This window comes from Sitophilus oryzae, unplaced genomic scaffold (genome assembly GCF_002938485.1).
Source record: "Sitophilus oryzae breed Bouriz unplaced genomic scaffold, Soryzae_2.0 scaffold_306_pilon_pilon, whole genome shotgun sequence".
Taxonomy (NCBI): domain Eukaryota; kingdom Metazoa; phylum Arthropoda; class Insecta; order Coleoptera; family Curculionidae; genus Sitophilus; species Sitophilus oryzae.
This window is the reverse complement of record NW_022146870.1, coordinates 66,040-86,665: the sequence shown is the minus strand read 5'-3', so window position 1 is coordinate 86,665 and position 20,626 is coordinate 66,040. Positions and strand designations below refer to the sequence as shown.

General features: G+C 31.6%; 1 protein-coding gene across 1 annotated transcript in view; it reads left to right on the top strand.

Moving 5' to 3' along the window:
• The first annotated feature begins 19,717 nt into the window (after positions 1-19,717).
• LOC115884644 (tetraspanin-7-like) overlaps positions 19,718-20,626 on the top strand; it is a 29,553-nt gene continuing 28,644 nt past the window's right edge. Inside the window, exon 1 of the mRNA XM_030903301.1 lies at positions 19,718-19,834. Within this exon, the coding sequence (XP_030759161.1) occupies positions 19,718-19,834 (117 nt within the window). The remainder of the gene's footprint in view (positions 19,835-20,626) is intronic.

The following is a 20,626-nucleotide window of genomic DNA, read 5'->3' as shown; positions in this document are numbered from 1 at the left end:
ACTACCCCTAAAAATATTTGCACTTATTTAAGACTCACCCTGTATAGTTTCTTGTTGTGTTCTTTAGCGTAAATAAACTCTATTAAAGAAATAAGACTTTAAATTATCCATAACGGACACGGTAAAAACGTAACAATACTTAGAGAATATTCTTTATTATAAAATTTAAGTTAACCTTTATAAATCTTCATTTTTGATTTTGGTATTAAAATAGCACCTGTCTGTAAGTTATTAAAAAAGTCACGGTTCTTACATTCTTACTCTTTAAACGAGGGCTTTAAAGAGGGCATCGTCTACATTGTCGTGTCGTACAATGGAAAAACGCTCATTACTGTGATGTGATCTACTCTTGTTTGCATGCACACGCCATTCCCTGTCCATAATATAGATACTTAATACTCTAATCTACAATATAGAAATTTTAGTTAGGATTATTTAGGATATCCTATTCTCTGTATCGTTAACAGTTCATATATGAATAATTTTATAGTTAGGGATAGTATAGAAAATTTTGGGAATGATTGTGAAAACCAAATTTGAATATATGCTACGTGACAATTGGGAAAAATAGTTATTTTTATACAAGACGATAAAATGGTATTTTATCGTCCATCGATTTCATCGCTCGTGAATTAATTTCGGAAGACGATAATGCAATTTTATCGTCGTGTATAAAACAATATTTTTTTCCATAGCGAGTTACGTTTTAAAAAATATGCAGAAATTATTATTTTAAGGAATTTATTACGAGTAGAAAAAATATTATGCTGGGTTGGCGTTGGTTTCTATGTAATTTGACAAATAAATAAAGCTGTCTCTTTAGTTGTCAGTTTTGAGTCAATATTTTTTAATTCTCTTTCATGTCGATTGCTGATTGAATTGGAGCCAGAAATGGCCCAAAACGAAATAAGTAAATTATAGTAAACGCCACGAATGTTTGGGACTGATTTGTCGGTCGCTACTATGTGAACTAATTTGTTCAAGGTCACATAAAACTTAATTCCAGTGCCGTGTTGTTTCGAGTCATTATAATAATCAATATATAATCTGTTGTTTTAACTGTCAAAGTCTTGTCAAAACATATATTTGGTTATAAATATAAAATGGAGTGCCCCATTGGTCGCACTGCAAGCACACCAATGGACTGACGCACAAAAACGAATCAATCAAAGAAACGCGATATAGTATCGTCTTTGTCAATCACGCTAACATTTTAGAATAAGTAGGAGGAGCGCAGGCAGATGATTAGACCGGGCCTTTAAAAACCAACGTCTGCGATAAAAATTTACATTTTTAATGTAAAAATGATGAGCGCGCGTGTCCATTCTAACTTCATCAAACGATGAATCACTCCCAAACATTCGTGGCGTTTACTATACCAACAGATATTCAGGCTGAGGCGACAAACGCCATATCCAAACTACTGCCATTTAAATCCAAAAAAAAAAAAAAAGGAATACAAACATTTTCAAAAATGGAAGCAATTAAAAAACCTGCGAGAAGAAATAAAGTTTTTAACCTATCCTCGCTGTTAAAATATCATTTAATCTACCCTTGCAGTTAAATTACCGAATGATCGAAAAAAAAACGGCGTCCAGTTGGCTTGAAAATGACGATCGATGACATTTCCCATATAATTTTACATATAAAATGACAACGATCTTCATTTCATAGCCATCGTTGACGTCGTTTTTATTTAATCATACGGTATAGTCTGTGAAGCGAATAATTTTGAATTTGACAGTTACCGCAGGCTTTTCTAGTGTTAATTTTATTAGGTTAGCAACTTGCGCCTGACGCAATGTCGTCTCTAATAGAACAGCCTCGGAGCGGGATTTATGATGTCACGCTAGTTAGATACTACGGATTAATAAATATGTTGTAGAATACATGGAAAACATAATTATTCCTCGTATTTTTGGTTTGTATTTTAAAAATGATATAGTTTAGTTAAAATACAATGTATATATACACCTATTTATAGTAATAAATACTTTGGTATGAACTATGAAAACTTAACTATGAACCATACAAATGCAGCAAATGTTTTACAATATGGCTGAAATCGTACTCCATAGTCAATGTAGATAGTTTTAGTGTTAAGAATAATAATTTTTAAAAATATGGGGTCATCTTTTGACAAGTTTATATTAGTTTATTAATTGCAGTAAACATCATGTGATGTGTGGTGTGAATATTTTATATGTAATTTTTTGGATTATATTCGACACAATTTTTTTCATATCACACAACATTGATGAAGGCTATAATGTTAGCCGAAACGTTTTTTTTAAACCAAATAAAAATAATGAATAACCAAATGAAAACTTAATCAGCGTTTTTCCCGAACCTAAATCCCAAGAAAATTAAAAATTTTAGAATAATTTTACATATAAAATGACAGCGATCTTTATTTTATAGCCATCCCTGACGCCTTTTTTTCTATGATATTGTATATTGTATTATTTGCAAATATAATTTTTCGAACATTGATACTTGCAAAATATACATATAAATTTTGTGAATGCAAGTAATAATACATCACTATTAGTAGATATTGAATGTTTTTCGTTAAATTAGATCGATTTTCAAACCCCAAAATTTAAAATATATTTTACATTTTACCCATTATCTTATGTACCTATTCATTATTTGTATATTGTAAAACATTTGCTGCATTTGTATGGTTCATAGTACAACATACTTATTCTTCCATAGTATCTAACTAGCGTGACGTCATAAATCTCGCTCCGAGGCTGTTCTGTTAGAGACGGCATTGGTCTGATATTTAGAAATGTCAAAAGCTGATGACATTTTACTTTTGACAATTATGACATTTCGTGTTGATTTTTGCAAGAAAAAGAAGAACTGTCTGTTGTTTTATTATTTTCCTTTTCTATTTCACGAAAGTAAAAAGGGTTACCTATCTGATTCGTTCAGGCACTCAATTTAAAGAATATCAGCAACTTTTTTGAGAGAGGGATTTTATCTTTGCCATGTTGGTAAAAAATAACGGTCAAAATTCAAAGTTATTCATTTTATAGACTATACTATTTTATATACCATTTTTGATAGATATACGGCAATTTTAACAGTTGCTATAGAAAAAATTATTAAAAATATACGATACACAATCATAAAAAATAGTTTAAGAAACATTGATTTGATTCGGAAAGTTTGGTTTGTTAATGTTATCTTTTGTCAAAAATATAGTATCTCGCACAAGTTTTGCTATTGTCACATAAATACTCACAGCAAATAACTCTAACTATAGGAAAATATATTTGGTCAGGTTGTTTATATAGAGTAGAAAGACGTGGAGACGTTACTAAATTGTAAATATTAATTTTTCAAATGAAGAAAAGCGTGCTGGATTAATTAATTGTTCAACTTTTCTTGGCCATACATTTTCGAGGATACGTTGACCGGCAGGGCCGGCGGAAGGGCCGGGCGACCCGGGCGGCCGCACGGTGGGGTATTAGCATGAAAAAGGTGATCGAAATTCGAAAAAGCAAATGTGTTTAAGATTTTCCAAAAAAAGATAAATTATAAGTTAAATCATGTCTGCCATGAATGGCGTTGCTATGGGTGTATTTAGTTGCATTCATTTGTTTCAATGAAACGTCAAAGTTGTTACTTCTCACAGATAAGAGTTAAAGGGCTAAATTTTATGTTTAAAATTATAAATTGTTGTTGTTCTTGTGCTCTTTTTACATTTATATTATTGTTTTGATTGAAAATGACTCAGCAAGCTACAGGTATGTATTCTACAAAAACGTATTATTTATTTTGATATTCTCTATACTAACGATTTTTTTTGCAACTAAAAGTTAGGCGTTCAGAAAATTTGATTAAATTTGTGACATTTTTATTATACTTAGAGATTTAGTTGCGCATTTTGAAGAATTCAGCATATTGTCTATATACGCTTTACTTAGTAAACATTGGGCTTTCATAGAGTAAAATAAAATATTGCGACTTTTTGCGATTTTGCTGATAAAATGAGAAAAACATTCTTGGTTTCCTCTAATTTGCCAATCAGTGATATACTATGCTAGGTGTAAACCGCGATGGCATTGTTGTGTACAAAGCGATCGCATTAGTGCCATTAGCAGTATAGCACAATTTGACATTAGTAGCGACTTTAGTGGTATGGACATTGCTCGCGGATCAGTCGTAGCATTAGTAGTATTAGTTGCGATATTACTACTGGCATTAGTGGCATTGACCATGGAAACACTGAAACAGTGATTTTTCTTTCTTTTTTTAGAATCGACGAATTGCCATTTATTTTGTTCATATTATTTCCTCTTTAATTGAAAATAGCAATAATTTATATAAGGTCTACATAAAAAAATGTCGATCAACAATCTGTGTCAAATACCCCACTGTGGGCCGCCCAGGGCGCCGTATGCGAGGGGCGCCACGGCAGCAAGTAAAATATTTAAAAAATATTTGTTCGTGGTATTATACTTATAACTCAAAAGATATCGACTTTTTGTAAATAACCCTTCTTTTTATAATTCTTGTTTTTATAAATTTTCTCTAAACAAACTATTTTGGGTTGGCAGTTTTAGACTGACCGCTCAAAATCGCACTTTGTCGACTATTCACACCCTTTATTTGTTATTAATGGCTGATTTGCCCGAAAAATTATATGAGGCAAACATACATTCGCAAGAAGCTGAAGAGGATCCCGATATCCTTAATATCAATAAAAGCTTATAAGTGCCTCATGCATTTAATTAATTTATTAACAGTAGTGGGAAAATATATGAATCTTATGTAGTAATACACAAAAAATGGTAGCAGAATCGTAGAATTTTCTTCTTAGAGGACAAAGAAATATGCTTCTCAAACACTGGATGATCGTTTTTCTAAGACGACAAACTGTATCTGATCATATAACTATGTCGATAAATGTCGATCAACAATCTGTGTCAAATACCCCACTGTGGGCCGCCCAGGGCGCCGTATGCGAGGGGCGCCACGGCAGCAAGTAAAATATTTAAAAAATATTTGTTCGTGGTATTATACTTATAACTCAAAAGATATCGACTTTTTGTAAATAACCCTTCTTTTTATAATTCTTGTTTTTATAAATTTTCTCTAAACAAACTGTTTTGGGTTGGCAGTTTTAGACTGACCGCTCAAAATCGCACTTTGTCGACTATTCACACCCTTTATTTGTTATTAATGGCTGATTTGCCCTAAAAATTATATGAGGCAAACATACATTCGCAAGAAGCTGAAGAGGATCCCGATATCCTTAATATCAATAAAAGCTTATAAGTGCCTCATGCATTTAATTAATTTATTAACAGTAGTGGGAAAATATATGAATCTTATGTAGTAATACACAAAAAATGATAGCAGAATCGTAGAATTTTCTTCTTAGAGGACAAAGAAATATGCTTCTCAAACACTGGATGATCGTTTTTCTAAGACGACAAACTGTATCTGATCATATACTGATTCTGAATGAAATAATTGATCAAAAGTGGCTCGCCCCTATAACTTGGTTATTTTTTTAGATGAGAAAACGAGATTTGGTATATTATTTTGTTAGTATACGACATAAATTAGGATTAATTGACGTATTCAATTCTTTTTGATCGCTTCCTGTTTTACCGGAAATTACTACAACTTTTGATTTTTAAATGGCATCCTCGGTATATTTCGGCTACGATAGAAAATCTCTGAATAGAAATATTAAGGAAGGAGTATAATGCTATCCATGTATTCATGCATGGTGGGCGAAAAAAGGACTCTAGGGTGGGGATCCTTCACAGTTCTGTTTGACGATTCATTTGACACATATGTAGATAAGTTGTTTTAATTTCTAGTAATTTCCGATAAAACAGGAAGTGGCCAAAAATAACTGAATACGTCAATCAATCCTAATTTATGTCATATACTAACATACCAAATATTACGTTTATTATTACGTTTGTACCAAATTTCGTTTTTTATTTTAAAAATAAAAAAACTTATAGGGGTGAGTAACTTTCGAGACTTACCCGGTAGAGAAAAAAACAAAAAACAACAACCTTAGACTGAGATTGAACGAAGAGAAGAATTTTGAAGGATCTTTAAGTGAAACTTTATTGTTAAAGTAGCATAAATATGCTTAGTTGTAGCTAAAGTATAATATTGAAGGAAAGAAAGAATTATAATAACTATTAGGGGGGGGCGCCACATAGTGTACTCGCCCGGTCTCAATATTTCCCTTCCGCCGGCCCTGTTGACCGGTGAATGTTACTTACCCTTTTTAGAGAACTGGTCTCAAGACATGTTAAAAGTTAAATTTAGAGACTCGCGCATCAATAGAGTGGTTCCAACAAGAATTTCATAATTACGCTCCCCTTCATAATGAAAGAAATGTTAAAAATTATTTATATCATAATAATTATGAAAACTCATGGATAGAAAGCGGTAGAACAATTGTATGGACTTCCTCGGTCAGCTGACCTATCCGTTTTAGATTTTTTATGCGGTATAGTTAACAACAAGGTTTACAAGAGAACTTATGAATCAATCAATCGGGAGAAGTTCAATATGAGTTTAATAAAGTCGACTGGCCGTTTTGTGAGAAAAGCTTGCATAATTCAGTTTTAAAAATATGCATTTCAAGCAGCGCCGGTTTATACATAAAGCGGAACAAGCGGCCGCTTGGGGGCCCGGGTCCCGAAGGGGCCCGTATTTCGGTCATAAAGAAATATAAATATGAAAATGAAGTAGAAGTCAATAAATAAATGGTCTTTTTAAAAAGGTAAAGTAAATATTTTAACTAAAATTTCTTTATTATGTACAATATAATATTCATAATCAACGATCAACCGACAAGCGTATAGTAGATATAAATGTCGGCTTGAACTGTGACGATGAAGCGATGAGACTGTTCGCGTGTTCGATTTTACAAAATTACTACCCCGGCTATGAACCGAATATTGCCTAGTATAATGTCATAATGTTATATTTTTTATTTTTATGTTAATATTTTTATGTATGTGCAAGTGTGATTTACTGTTTAAACTTATTTTAATAGGCATTTCTTATTCTATACAAAATAAAAATTAAGTACAAGATTTTTCATAATTATTTTGTGATTCTTTTTTTATAATCACTTTTTATCGAAATAAAATATAAATAAATACGAATTATTCTAAATTATTTAATTCCGGTAATTGCGGTGTAAAATTTCTCTTAAACGTCTTAGTGATACTAGATGGTCAGCCCGGGCTGATGCAGTTGCTGCTCTCAAACTAAATTATAAACCAATTATAGAATTTTTTTCTGCCATTGCGAATGACCAAGATGAAAAAGCAATAGAAAGAAATGAAGCCTCTGCACTTTTAATGAAAATGCAAAAGTCGAACCTGCATTGTTGACTACCCTATGGTTTAAAATCTTAGAAAGAGTCGAGTCAAGTCTTAGAAAGAGTGCTACGAGCTAAGCTTTGCAAGATCCATCACTAAATATATCTCCTAGCATAGTGTTATTGAAGTCGCTAGAATCATTTGTTCAAACAGTCCGTGACTCTACCTATAAAGAAAATATTTCTCCTAAAGTGGCAAAGAGAAGTTTAAAGTGGAAGCCCATTATGTAATATGTGACTCCATAATTCAAGATCTCGAAAGACGAATTAAAAGCTCTCACACTGTCATCGAACGTTTTAAGTGTTTTTTTATCAATATCGATGAAATAGCATTTGATAGGTAAGTCGGATGTAGAAGGAGATGTATTAAAGGATGAAATGGCTCATTTTCGAATACTATGTGCCAATATGAATAAAAAGGAAATGATTGAAAAATTTGAAGTCGTGCAGTCACTAAAATCAACTTTCCCTAATGTGCTTACGTTGCTTGAAATTTATTTTACTATGGTAGCTTCTAATGCTAGCGGGGAACGCTCATTTTCTGCGTTAAAAAGGATCAAACTTATTTGAGATCCACCATTAGCCAAGAAAGACTCGATGCTCTTTCTCTGATCCACATAGAATTTGATCCTTCTATGTGGATCATTATCGAAAAATTAGATTATAATTTAATAATTGACCAGTTTGCAAAAGAGAAATGTAGAAAGAAACACATTTGATCAATGTCCCAAATTTTTATTTTGTTTACTTATTAGGTTATTTCGTTTATGTTCTGTTCAAAAATTATAAATGTTTTATTTTTGGGTTAAATGTTGTTTAATATTATTTAAATGTTTTTTATAAAATGTTTAATAAAATACATTATGTTCGTTGAAACTTTTTTTTACGTAGATAATTTAGTAAATCATACAACACACAACACACTACATACCTAACCATAATCATTATATATAACAAACGTAGGATAGGGGGGCCCGAAAAAAAAATCCGCTTGGGGCCCAATGACCCTTAAAACCGGCCCTGATTTCAAGTACTCAAAACAATGGCGAATTTTTTGAAAATCTTGTTAAAATAGCTTAACGTGTATGTAGTGATATTAGTTTTTTAAGTTTTAATTTGTTTAACGTAGATAAATTGGAAAGAACCGTTTATTAAAATATTCTTAGTCTTTTTATTATTTTAATAAATAAAATAAATTATTTTAATAATAATGATAATAAATGCCTTTATTGTCAAAATTTTTTTCAATTTGTAGACAAAGGTAAACTAAACAAACAAAGTAAACAAACAAGGTACACAAACAAACAAACAAAAGATAATACAAAACATTATACAAATAATATTGTCAGTCTTATTGTTTAAAATAAACATTTATAAATGTTTACAATGTCAAAGAATAAAAAATAAAAATAATATTCAAAAATATTTAGTTAGTTTATAGTAAATATCAATGACCTCTAAATAAATTTATTTCGATGTCATTAGTAAATAATATAGCAATAGCAAACATTAGACCAGTGTTTACAAGATCAAATTCGATTATCAAAATATAATTCATTTACAGCGTAGGAAGCCTTGTCTAGTAAATAAGAGTTCAATGCTTTGCGAAATGAAGAAAATGATGTTATGGATTTGATTTCAAATGGCAGGTGATTGTGCATTTTATTCGAGTTGTATAATATTGAACTTTTAACTAACTCTGAGCGTGAGGTAGGTAGATAAAGATCTTGCTCCGCGTTCCTGAGTGGATAAGTGTGAGATGGCCTTTCTTGAGAAGCTGATACATGCTTACGTATTAGGCAAACGGATTCAAATATAAATAAGGAAAGAAGAGTTAATATTTTTAATTTTTTAAAAAAGTCCTGGCAATGAGTTCTGCTGTTTAGTCCCAGTGTTTATCGAACAGCTCTCTTCTGGAGCTTGAAAATGCGGTCAAATTGAGTCGTACTCCAGAATGGAAGGGCATACCTGAGGTGCGACTCAAAAAGTGCACAATAAACAGTTCTATCCACTGACAAGTTAAGCTCCTTAGAAACAGATCTTAATGCAAAACAGGCAGAGCTCAATTTTTTCGACAAAGCTTCGATATGCATGTCCCATTTCAGAGAAGTGTCTACAACAAGCCCTAAGAATTTTACAGATTTTACGACGTCAATGGCGGTGTTGTTAAGTACAAAAGGCTGCAGCGAGTTTTATACGACAAAGCTTTAGTTTTAGAAATGTTGAGACTCAGGAGGTTCGAATCGCACCAAGATTTAATGGTGATTAAGTCATTGTTTTCAAGTTTTAAATCATAATAGAATAAGTATACCATGCCAACTAAGCAAAATTAGCCAAAAAAGATAAGAATTGGCTATAACTCAGTAATTTTTCGAAAAAAAAAAGATATTATGGCTTATATCGCTGGAAAGCTATAAAAATTACGCTTTTTCCTGGCCAACAAGTCCTGGCCTACTATGGTTTCCATTTAAAAAAAAACATATGTTTGTGTCATATGTCAAAAATGACAAACTTCGAGAAGAAAAAAGCGGAGAACACAATTTCATTAAGGATGTGATTAGTTACAACTTTTATCCGAAAACTTTTTGTTTAAAATTGATTATAATGGAATTAGGGAGCATTTAAAAAAATTGTTTTGTTGCCGAAATTTGTTTTTTTTTCGAAATATATAGTTAGCCATAATTTTTTTCAAAAATCCGAAAGGCGCATATTTATGACCCCACAAAACTGCAATTCTTTCCCAATTTAACTCTCCAGTAGTTTCTAAGGTACCCATAGAGAACATCGTAGAAAACTCGCTCTGTATAATGTGGGTAAATCGTTATTAAATATTTCTTTTATATAAACTATACCCATTTAAAAAGCTCTCGAGCTGCAACAGAATCCTTGACTGTGGAAGGACAAAGTGCTAATGTTACCACGTCATGCGTAATTTAACAAAAAATCCACCTTGATGCGATTCTATAATGAATCTATTCTTCAACAGAAAATCTAACGAGGTCGTGTTTTTAAATCGTTAGATTTTCAGATGGTAAAATAGTGAACTAGCGTTGCGGATAGCATGAACGAATAAGAAAATACGATTGAAAACCTTGAACGCACACAATTTAAGATTTTCTGCATCGCTCGTTGCTTGACACTGAAAGTTCTAGTTGGAATAACAAGTCTAAAGTTAGTAACATGCGAACTATTATTTACATTTAGTTTACTAAAAGCGAGATTGTATAGTAATGTGTAATTAATGTCGAGTTGAAATGGAAAATTGGTGACGGTCTTACAGAGCGTGTTCAAGAAATTTGTTTATACAGGGTGTCCCAAATTTGAGCTTCATCATTCGTATCTGGGAAACTAGAAAAGTTACGAGGTCGGTTAAATAGAGGCAAATTTGCGTAATTTCATGCCGATTAAAATGTCACCTTATAAAAGTTTCAAATTTCGAATACTTCCAAAGTGTTTTTGGAAAAAACGAATATTCCCGATTTCATTTTTATTTTTTATGACTCTATTTGACAAAAATCTTGATTTCAAAAAAACTGATATTTTTATTTTCATATAAAAAATTATTTAAATCCGATTTTCAAATAATTAGGATTTACTTGCAATTAAAGTCCTATCCTAAATGGCTAAATCTTCGTAACTCTGCCTGATACCGATAACATTAACAATTCTACGTCGCGTGTCATTTTTCCACATCGGTCACCAATATATATCTTCCAAAAGTCGCTCGCTTAGATCAACATTATTTTTTTTTCAAATATCACAAATTATTAATATACAGGGTGTCCCAGGTCGAGCATGCATTAGAAGTTTCTAGAGAACTATAATCTCTACCTAACATACCTAACATTAACCGTTTTTGAGAAAAGACATATTTAAAATTTTTGGAGGAAAAAAACTGCCTGTCAAAGAATGGGGGGAGGGGGGTTATAGCCTAAACAACAAATTTAGTGATTACCACAGCCACTGTGGCAAAAAGAGTTCAAAAATTAAATTGTTCGAATGTCCAATAATATTGGCCGTAGCTGTCATGACATTGAGCTATTAATAAATTATCATAAATCATTTTTTTTTTCAAATGGAAACCCACTTTTTTATTTCACTACTGAAAAGGTTTTTTAATTCGTTACTTTTTAACTATACATGTTCCTATACCAAAAATAAATCGTTTTTAAGTTATTTAAGATTTAGTTTGAAAACGTATTGATTTTATCTAGCTTTATTAACAATTTAAATTATTAAATATATGGCCACATGTCTTCTCTTTATGACATAGTGGCTGTGGTAATCAATAAATTTGTCGTTTAGACTATACAGATTTTTTTTTGACAGGCAGTTTTTTTCCTCCAAAAATTTTAAATATTTTTTTTTCCAAAAAACGGTTAATGTTAGATATAGAGTGTTTGATATCAAAATTCTTGATTTAAGTATGTAATAAAAAATCCAGGTATCCATTTAAAATAAGAAAGTTGCTGTCAACTTCCGGTATTTCCGGAAGTGCCGCCATATTGAAAATATTTTTAATCGATAGATCTCGTTCTGAAACAGTAATGTGCAAAAAATCCCCGATCAAGATATTGTGGTTCTCTAGAAACTTCTAATGCACGCTCAGCCTGGGACACCCTGTATATATAATTTTACAAGGCATTAATTTTTATATTATTTGCAACATTTGAAATCGATTAAAAATTATTTGTAACGTATGAAAAAAATAGTACCTACATAATATGTACTATTCGGAGTAAAAAATTTCTTTTTGTGCCTCTCTGTAACGTCGGACTAGCTTTGCGCTGGTCCGTCAAATGTACAGATTCGTCAAAAAAGTATATTTTTACTCATAATAAAACAATACACTATTGTTCGGAAATAGTCTTAAGTCGACAATGAAATTAGTATCATATTAGTATTATCTAATGTCAAAGTCTCTGTCAAAGTATCTAATGTCTAATGAATTATTAAAAGCCTAATATATAATATAACCGTATATATCAACAAAAAAAGATGTTTTTAACTAGATTCTAAACTGAACGCTACAATTAAATTAATAATCATTTGAAGCTACAATTAAATTAATAATGAGAAAAATATGCTACACCTTATTCTTTTATTTAATCATTAATTAATTTCTTTGGTTAAATTATATAGCAGCCACATGCGTGTTCCGATATTAGAGAAATATAATCCTTTAATACTTGCAGCATTCCGGTTGCTTAATAAATTTCTGTATATTGATAATTTGCAATTCATAAATGTATGAGAAAGTAAATGTGCTTTTAGTACCCTTGGTCAATGTACTCGTATTTGTACTTAAATACAACGTCATATTTCAATAGGATATTTCTCAAGACATATTTTAATAATCGGCTTGTTTGAATATATTGATTAATGGTAGTTTTTTTCCATAGAAATATATAAATATAGTATGAAACTAAAGAAACCCCAAAAAGAACTCGAACTTCCATCGCCATTATATCGAAGGTAGATTTTAGTTTAAAACAGTATTGTTTAAGTTGTAATGGAATAAGTGGAAAAAAATTGGAAGCTAATTCATATATATATATATATACACAACCAAACTTATATGGAATCATCTATTATTTTTCATAATTTTTGAGATGTATGAAAATTTTCTGTTTATGAATAAATCTCAGTCCTTACCAATGACTTTTAATCAAAAATAATCCATATAGCAATTAAAAAAAATTAATCATTTCCCAAAATAAACAAAATGGTATTTTTTGGTTTCTGAAACGAAATTAAGATTTAAATTTTTAATGGCCAAAAAGCATAAGCAAAAAGAAAATTGATAATTTTAATATTCCTTGTTGCCACCTCCAGCCCTTATGCAAGCTTCTATCCGCGTTGGCTTGCTTCTTATTAAATTATCCATGTTGTCTTGGGGTATGTTTTTCCATTCTGCTAATGCTGCATCAATAAGCTGTGCGAGATTTCCTGGATTGTTTCGACGAGCTCTAACCCTTTTTTTGAGCTAGTCCCACGAGTATTCGATAGAGTTTAGATCTGGTAAATAGACAGACCAGTCCAAAACTATGACACCTTCCATTTCAAGACATTCTCTAGTCACTCTGCTGGTATGGGGAGGTGCACTATCGTGCATGAAGTTAAAATTATCCCCAATTGCAGCTCGCTAAAGACTAACGAGTGGTTCTAGCACCAAATCAACATATCTCCGACCCGTTAAAGTTTGTAGAAGTGGTAACAATGGAGTTTTTGCTCCTAGTATAATACCTCCCCAGAACATTACAGTTCCTCCTTTATATCTTGGTACAGATTTGGCAGCCTGTAGTCTCGCTCGTCTTCCTGGAGCTCTGAGAACCCGAATTCGATATCTGATCTTTTTTTTCGGATTTGTTATCTGATCTTAGCCAATTCTGGTCTCATCCGAAAAAAAGAACATTTTGACAATTTTATTTTGCCGAGATAACTGTGGGATCCGTAACTCTCGATAGGGGGTTGGAATCTTTGGTGTTACACAGCAAAATAATTCGTTAATTTATTACCGTAATTCAGTTTATAGTATTTAGTACGATTGATTTTAGATGGCTAGACGGCTAGGCTAGGTATTAATTTGTTTTAAAAGCTTAAAATGCCTGGGTGTACGATGGCTACTTGCAACAACACTAATCGGTAAACGAAAGGCACCCACAGTAAATACTTCGGATTTCCAAGAAGATTTGGCTAAACAGTGGATAATTGCTTGCTGTCGAGAGGATAAGAGATAAAGATAAAGCTTACATTACATTAGCTTACATTTTGAATCACTTAATTTATAGATCTACTTTGAATAATAACCAAACTAATATATTTAGGGATATCTTTATCCTATTCAATTTTTTGTTTACAATAGTTATCCAGTATCATTGTGAATAATTTTAAATAGAACACAATATGTTTGTGACATATATTTACATATATGTTTTGTGACATATATATTACGTATATATGTCACAACACAACACAAATACCTTATATGTCACAACACTTTTTACTGTGAAGTTTTCAATGTATCCCTAGTAAGCCTATTTTTTAATGTAGTTTTTATGAAGGTCTTTTTACCACGTTGAGTAAGTTCTTTCTACTTGACTTTTGTAGCCTTTCGGTAACATGTATTTCAATTTCAGTGTCCTGAGGATGGAATAAATAAATTCCGAAAGCTTAGCAAAGTGTATTAATTCTATTTCAAGCCCTTCCGACTGCAACCCCACTAGTTACTAGATTTTCTTTCTCACTAGTCAGTTGATACTACTGTCTGCTTATATGTAAATATATAGTTTATTTTAGCTTGTGTCTGCTCCATACATTTTGCTGATAGCTTCGAAATTCCAATGAAATAAAGGTTGCTACAATACAATCCAAAAACTGGCCCCAATTTAAAATTTGACACTGTGTGAGTATTAAATATTCCTTCTTCATCTCAAAAACCCAAGACAACTACAAGATCTGGTTAAATTGATAAAAAAAGGCAACATAACACAGTAAGTTACGGAGATATTAAAGGAGTCATTTGAGACTCAACCTTCAATTTCATATGAAGAACCTTATTTGCATTCTTGAACTTACGAAGAAAACCAAGCATCTGGTACTAATAGATCTACGATAGCTGAATTAACCAAAGCAATAGAGACTAGTCTTAATGTGAAAACCCCCACCCGAATTAATAATCATGAGTAAGTTTAACTTTAAAGCAGTTTTAATAAAAAAAAAACACTTTTTAGGTGAAATGGACTTGATGAGTTTAGAGATAAAATTAAAATGTTAGGCAAAATGAAGAGCTACAAGAACAAGTTAGGGTAATGAAGGATACTCTCCAGAAATATGAAAATGTGTGTTGGGCGATGTTGATGAAACTGTTGCCTTCTAAATATATTATATGTGACATTAATGATGTAAACAAATTATTAAAGTAGTTCGATGAGTGTCCATTTTCATTTGATATTATTACTCAAAATCTCTTGTATTACTTGGTTGTTACCTATAAAATGTAGAGGGAATTATAGCATCTTAATTCCCGTTAATAATGTCCGAAGAGAGATTTGATGATATACTATAAGCTTATATTAATTCAGTAAGAAATAAATAAAAATATATCAGACTTTAATGGTTGTGGTACCGTATGATCGAATAAAAACGGCGTCAGCGATGGTTATGAAATGAAGATCGCTGTTATTTTATATGTAAATTTATATAGGAAATGTCATTGATCGTCATTTCATAGCCACCGCTGACGCCGTTTTTATTCGATCATACGGTATATTCAAAACATAGAATTAAAGATCATCTAGTCAACAAATCTCTCATCTAGACATGATCTTGTGGCCGGCCGTAGCTCCAGCTTGAGCGTGTCGATCTGCGGAGCGGAAGGTACTGGGTTCGAACGCCAGCCAGTACGGTCGCTTTATTTATTTAAATAAAAATATTTATTTATCTAAATAGAGCGACCAACGAGCCGCCACCTCAAGGAAGGCAATGGCAAACCACCTTGAGCATATTTGCCTTGTACAGCCTCTCAAATAGTGCCGTTCGGATACGGCAATAAACTGTAGGTCCCGTGTACTTGTGAAACACTGATGACACACATCATAAGTACATGCGAAAGGTAGCCGACGCTCTATATAGAGTATGGCAGAAGAAGAAGTCAACAAATATTAATTTTCACTCTATGAAATGATAAATTAATTAAGAAATATTAATAAAATTGATGCATAAATTATTTAAAAAGCTTATAGGCAACAGAATCTCGAATTTAACTCAAAATTGTTATGAAAAGCTGTGCTTTAACATATTATGGCGATTTCAAATTTTGATTCGAATCTGACGTTATTCGTGCGAGAGAGATGGATCTATACATGCACATAGACATACCATGTTTGCTTATACTAGGACTTTTTCTATGTCTTCTGTCCAAATATTTCTTGAATCGTTGGAAAGACTTTAAATAGCAGGTATTTTGTTTCGTTTAAACCTAATAAACTATGTAGTAAAATTACTATTACTAAATGTACTACTACTATTACTGCCATTACTCGCTGAAGAGCATTTGACACGCATGTGTCACGCAAGGCGTTTTCTTTCATGAGCTTTTCTGTGACTGAAAAGCCCGATACGTGATGTGGTCTATCTACCACACATTTGATCTTTACTTTTTGGTTGTCGCTGTTAACTGAGTTTACAATTCTCTCCATTGAGTTCTATTGTGAACTGCTTCTTCCCACTCATTCTGCATGTTAATCCCCTTTAAGTTTTCGTGGAAAGTATGCTTGTACCTTTTGAGCAGGGTAGTTAAGTAGTTTATGAAGCAAAAAACTACGCCAAAAACTACGCCTAATTTTTTGTATTAACTACGTTTTAAATTTTAAAAACTACCTTCAAAAACTACACAAAAACTATGTTAAAAACTACCTACAAAAATATAGTAAAACATAAACAATTTAGACTTTAAACAAAAATCAAGCCAAATTCTTATCATGGAAGTATGAAGTTATATTATATTTGTATAAGTTAAACAACATCAGAAAAAAAGACAATTTTTTTTTTCATAAAAGTGTATTTTCTACGAAATACAAAGTAACATTGAACCCAAAATAAACTATAAATTCTTATGGAGAAATTCTTCATAGACATTCTCCAGGAGAATATATGATTTTTTACATCTAAAGGCACAACTTCATAATTCCCCTCTTCCCAGAAGGTATGGAGCAAGGTATGGAGACATCGACGTCTTCCAAGCATTTTTAACTACTAAGTATCAAAAATATCACATAATAAGGAACAAATTCACAAAATATAGATTTTTTATTTCTTTAAATTGAAGAACAAACAAAGTTTTTAGGTTATGTTTTCACTGTTATTTAAAAAAACTACATTAATTGCATAAACTACACATTTACTACTCGACATTTAAAAAACTACTTGTGACATGTAGTAAATGTAGTTTATTAATTACTACGTGTAGTTTAACAACTCTGCTTTTGAGTCGTCCACCCGGCCTCCTCTTACCGTCTACAAGCTCACCGTACATCAGAGATTTTGGTATGCGATTTCCTTGCATTCTACATACGTGACCAGCCCATCTTAAGCGGGATTTTGTAATCATGACTCCAATACTCTCGCAGTTAGATTTTTCAAGAACCTTCTTCACAATAAAACTTCTTTTTTAATTGAAATGTTTATTAATTCTTTTTATTTATCAGGTTCAGAAAATATTTTCCCGTTAAATATTACGGTTAATTTTAAATAATTAAATTATACTGTAAAATATTACACAGACGATTTAAATAACTCTTAAAAGAATAGAAATAATACATTATTAGGTACTTTAATCCTAGAAGGTCAACTCATGCTTTTATTCTGCATTTCAAGAAGAAATAGCTAATAACAAATTCCAAGAATCTATTTGCCACTTCCCATCGTCATATCAATGAAGGTGACTGACTAATACATGAACGCGTTATAAAAATATTAGAATGAATTTTATAAAACTAATCGGAATTACTACAGTGACTAAATCTTACTATAATTTTGTATTCCTTGTTGTCATGATCTGAATAGTAGAATTAGTAAGATGTGACTCATGATTCATTGTTAAATTGTTGTTAATCAGTTTAAAAGGAAAACAATTTAAATATTTCGGTTAATTTAAATATGACAGTTTTAATATGGATTATAGTGAATGTTCAATAAATCAGAAGTACGCATTAATAGACAAATCGAGAGTTTTATGTTTTTACTGTGATTTCATAGAAGAGCCAGATTCCGAAATTGCTAAGCAACTCTACTATAATCGACAAAGAATTGAAATGTTTACAACTATAAGGAGCGATGAACAATAATTGAAATATCTGACTATTCTGATTTTGCTCGTTTTTTTTTGGCAATACATTTAAGAAATTTAAATATACAGGGTGGTCCGAAATGTATTCCGGAAACTTCGGCAGCATATTCTGCAGATAAAAATAAGTAAAAAAATTGTATAAATGTATGTCCTAAAAGGCTTAGTTTCAGAGATACAGGGTGTAGAAGTTATATTTTTATTTCGATTTTTTTCAAATAATTTCTGAAGTAACTTCAATATTTGGATGAAAATTGGTGTCTGGGAGTTTTTTGACGTGAGAAATTTGATTTTGATGTCAATATCACTCCTATTTGTGGGGGGCGCCACCTACATGTGTTTTAACTGTTTTGAAGAGTAATTACTTTTTTCTTCGTTCCTGTATAAAACTACTGATTAAAAAAATATACATTTAGATGGTTTTTACGTAAAAAAGGTCTCTTGGTAAAAATCGCTACGAGTAATGGTTTTCGAGATATTTGGAATCGAAATTATCAGTACCTGTCATCATTGACATAAATTAAACATGTTGCGACTAAATAGTTATTAGATTGAAATCATAAATTTACAATGTTTTTGTGCCTAAAGTTCTTTGTCATCACTTTTCCGCAGAAAAATTTATGATTAATTTAAAAAATTAAAAATTTCCTAAATTTATTATTTCAGTCCAATGACTATCTACTCAACGTGTTTATTTTTTATCAATAATGACATGCATTGACAATTTCCATTCTAAATATCTTGAGAACGGTTGCTCGTAGCGATTTTTCCCGAGAGACATTTTTTACGTAAAAAGGAAATGTATATTTTTTCACTCAGTAGTTTTATACAGGTACGGACGAAAAGTTATTACTCTTCAAACCAGTAAAAAATTATGTAGGTGGCGTCCTCTACAAGTAGGAGTCATATTGATATCAAAATCAAATTCCTCATGCCAAAAAACTCACAGACACCAATTTTCATCCAATTCATTCATCCAATTCAATCAATATTGACGTTACTTCAGAAATTATTTGGAAAAAATCGAAATAAAAATGAAACTTCTACACCCTGTATCTCCAAAACTAGGCATTTTAGGACATACATTTATATGAACATTTTTACTTATTTTTATGTGCAGAATCTGCTGTCAAAGTTTCCGGAATACAGTTCGGACCACCCTATATATCAGCTGTTATCACTAGCGTCAAATCACACCAAAAATTAAATATTATTATTACTCTTTTAGTGACCAAATTAGTTTTAAATAATCATGAGACTAATCAAAATGAGATTAGAAATAAATTGATTTTATCTGAAGGTTTTCTAATTTAATTATTGAATAAGTGAGCGGTTGAGTAGCACAAAATGGAATACCACGCTCACTAATAGAAACCTGTCATTGCAAACCTGATTGCGAACACTACGTTGTTACATATGGTCCAGTCTTCTTTACGGTTGCAAGAAATGGACCGCTAAAAGTCGAAAATATAAATAAAATAGAAGCCTCTGAAATGTGGTGCTACCGGAGAATCCTTAAGATTTCTTGGACCAAACACACAAGCAACGAAGGGGTTCCTGGACAGCTAAACAAAGATCGGGAACTCTTATCCACCATCAAGGCCAAAAAGGTTAGCTACTTTGGACACATAATGCATGGCACCAAATATATATTCCTCATTTGATCATTCAAGGAAAAGTCGAAGATAGAAGATGGGTAGGTCGAAAGAAACTGTCATGGCTGAGAAATATACGGAACTTGACCTGTCTGGGGGTGTGGAGACTGTTTCATGCAGCAGAAGATACAGAACTCTTCAACGAAATAGTCATGGAGATCGCCAACGCCTGAAGAAGAAGACTCATATCAGCAGAGCATTAAAAACTTAATTTTATTCATATTTCGATGAAATTTAAAATTCAAGTAATCAGATCATTAAAACTCAATTTTTGTCATCTTCTGATGATGTGGATAAAATGTGTTTAGAACATAATGTTGTCGATTTTCGTAATATCTTTTGTATACTTCTATACCGCGAAATGCTCAACCCAGACTTTTAGTGTGGTCTTATTTAAATAACTACATATCTAAATCCATACACCTGTAATGTGTTAGCGAGTAGTTAACTTAACAATAATGAGTAACCAACCAATCAAATCATATTTCGCATAACATTTAATTTCATTAAGCTTAGTCATTAAAATTTACATTTTCCATTATTATGCTAGAACGAAAGGAATACGGAAAATATTTTTTTAGTTTTTTACAAGGACCTAATAAATTAAATTTTACGATCGTCATGCTAAAATAAGTCCAGACAATCCATTAACGTATGGGTGGTTTTATGAAACAAATAAAAGTTTTGTTTGTTTTCTGTACACCAAAAAATATTTATTTATGAATTACACTTCATTATATAAAATAT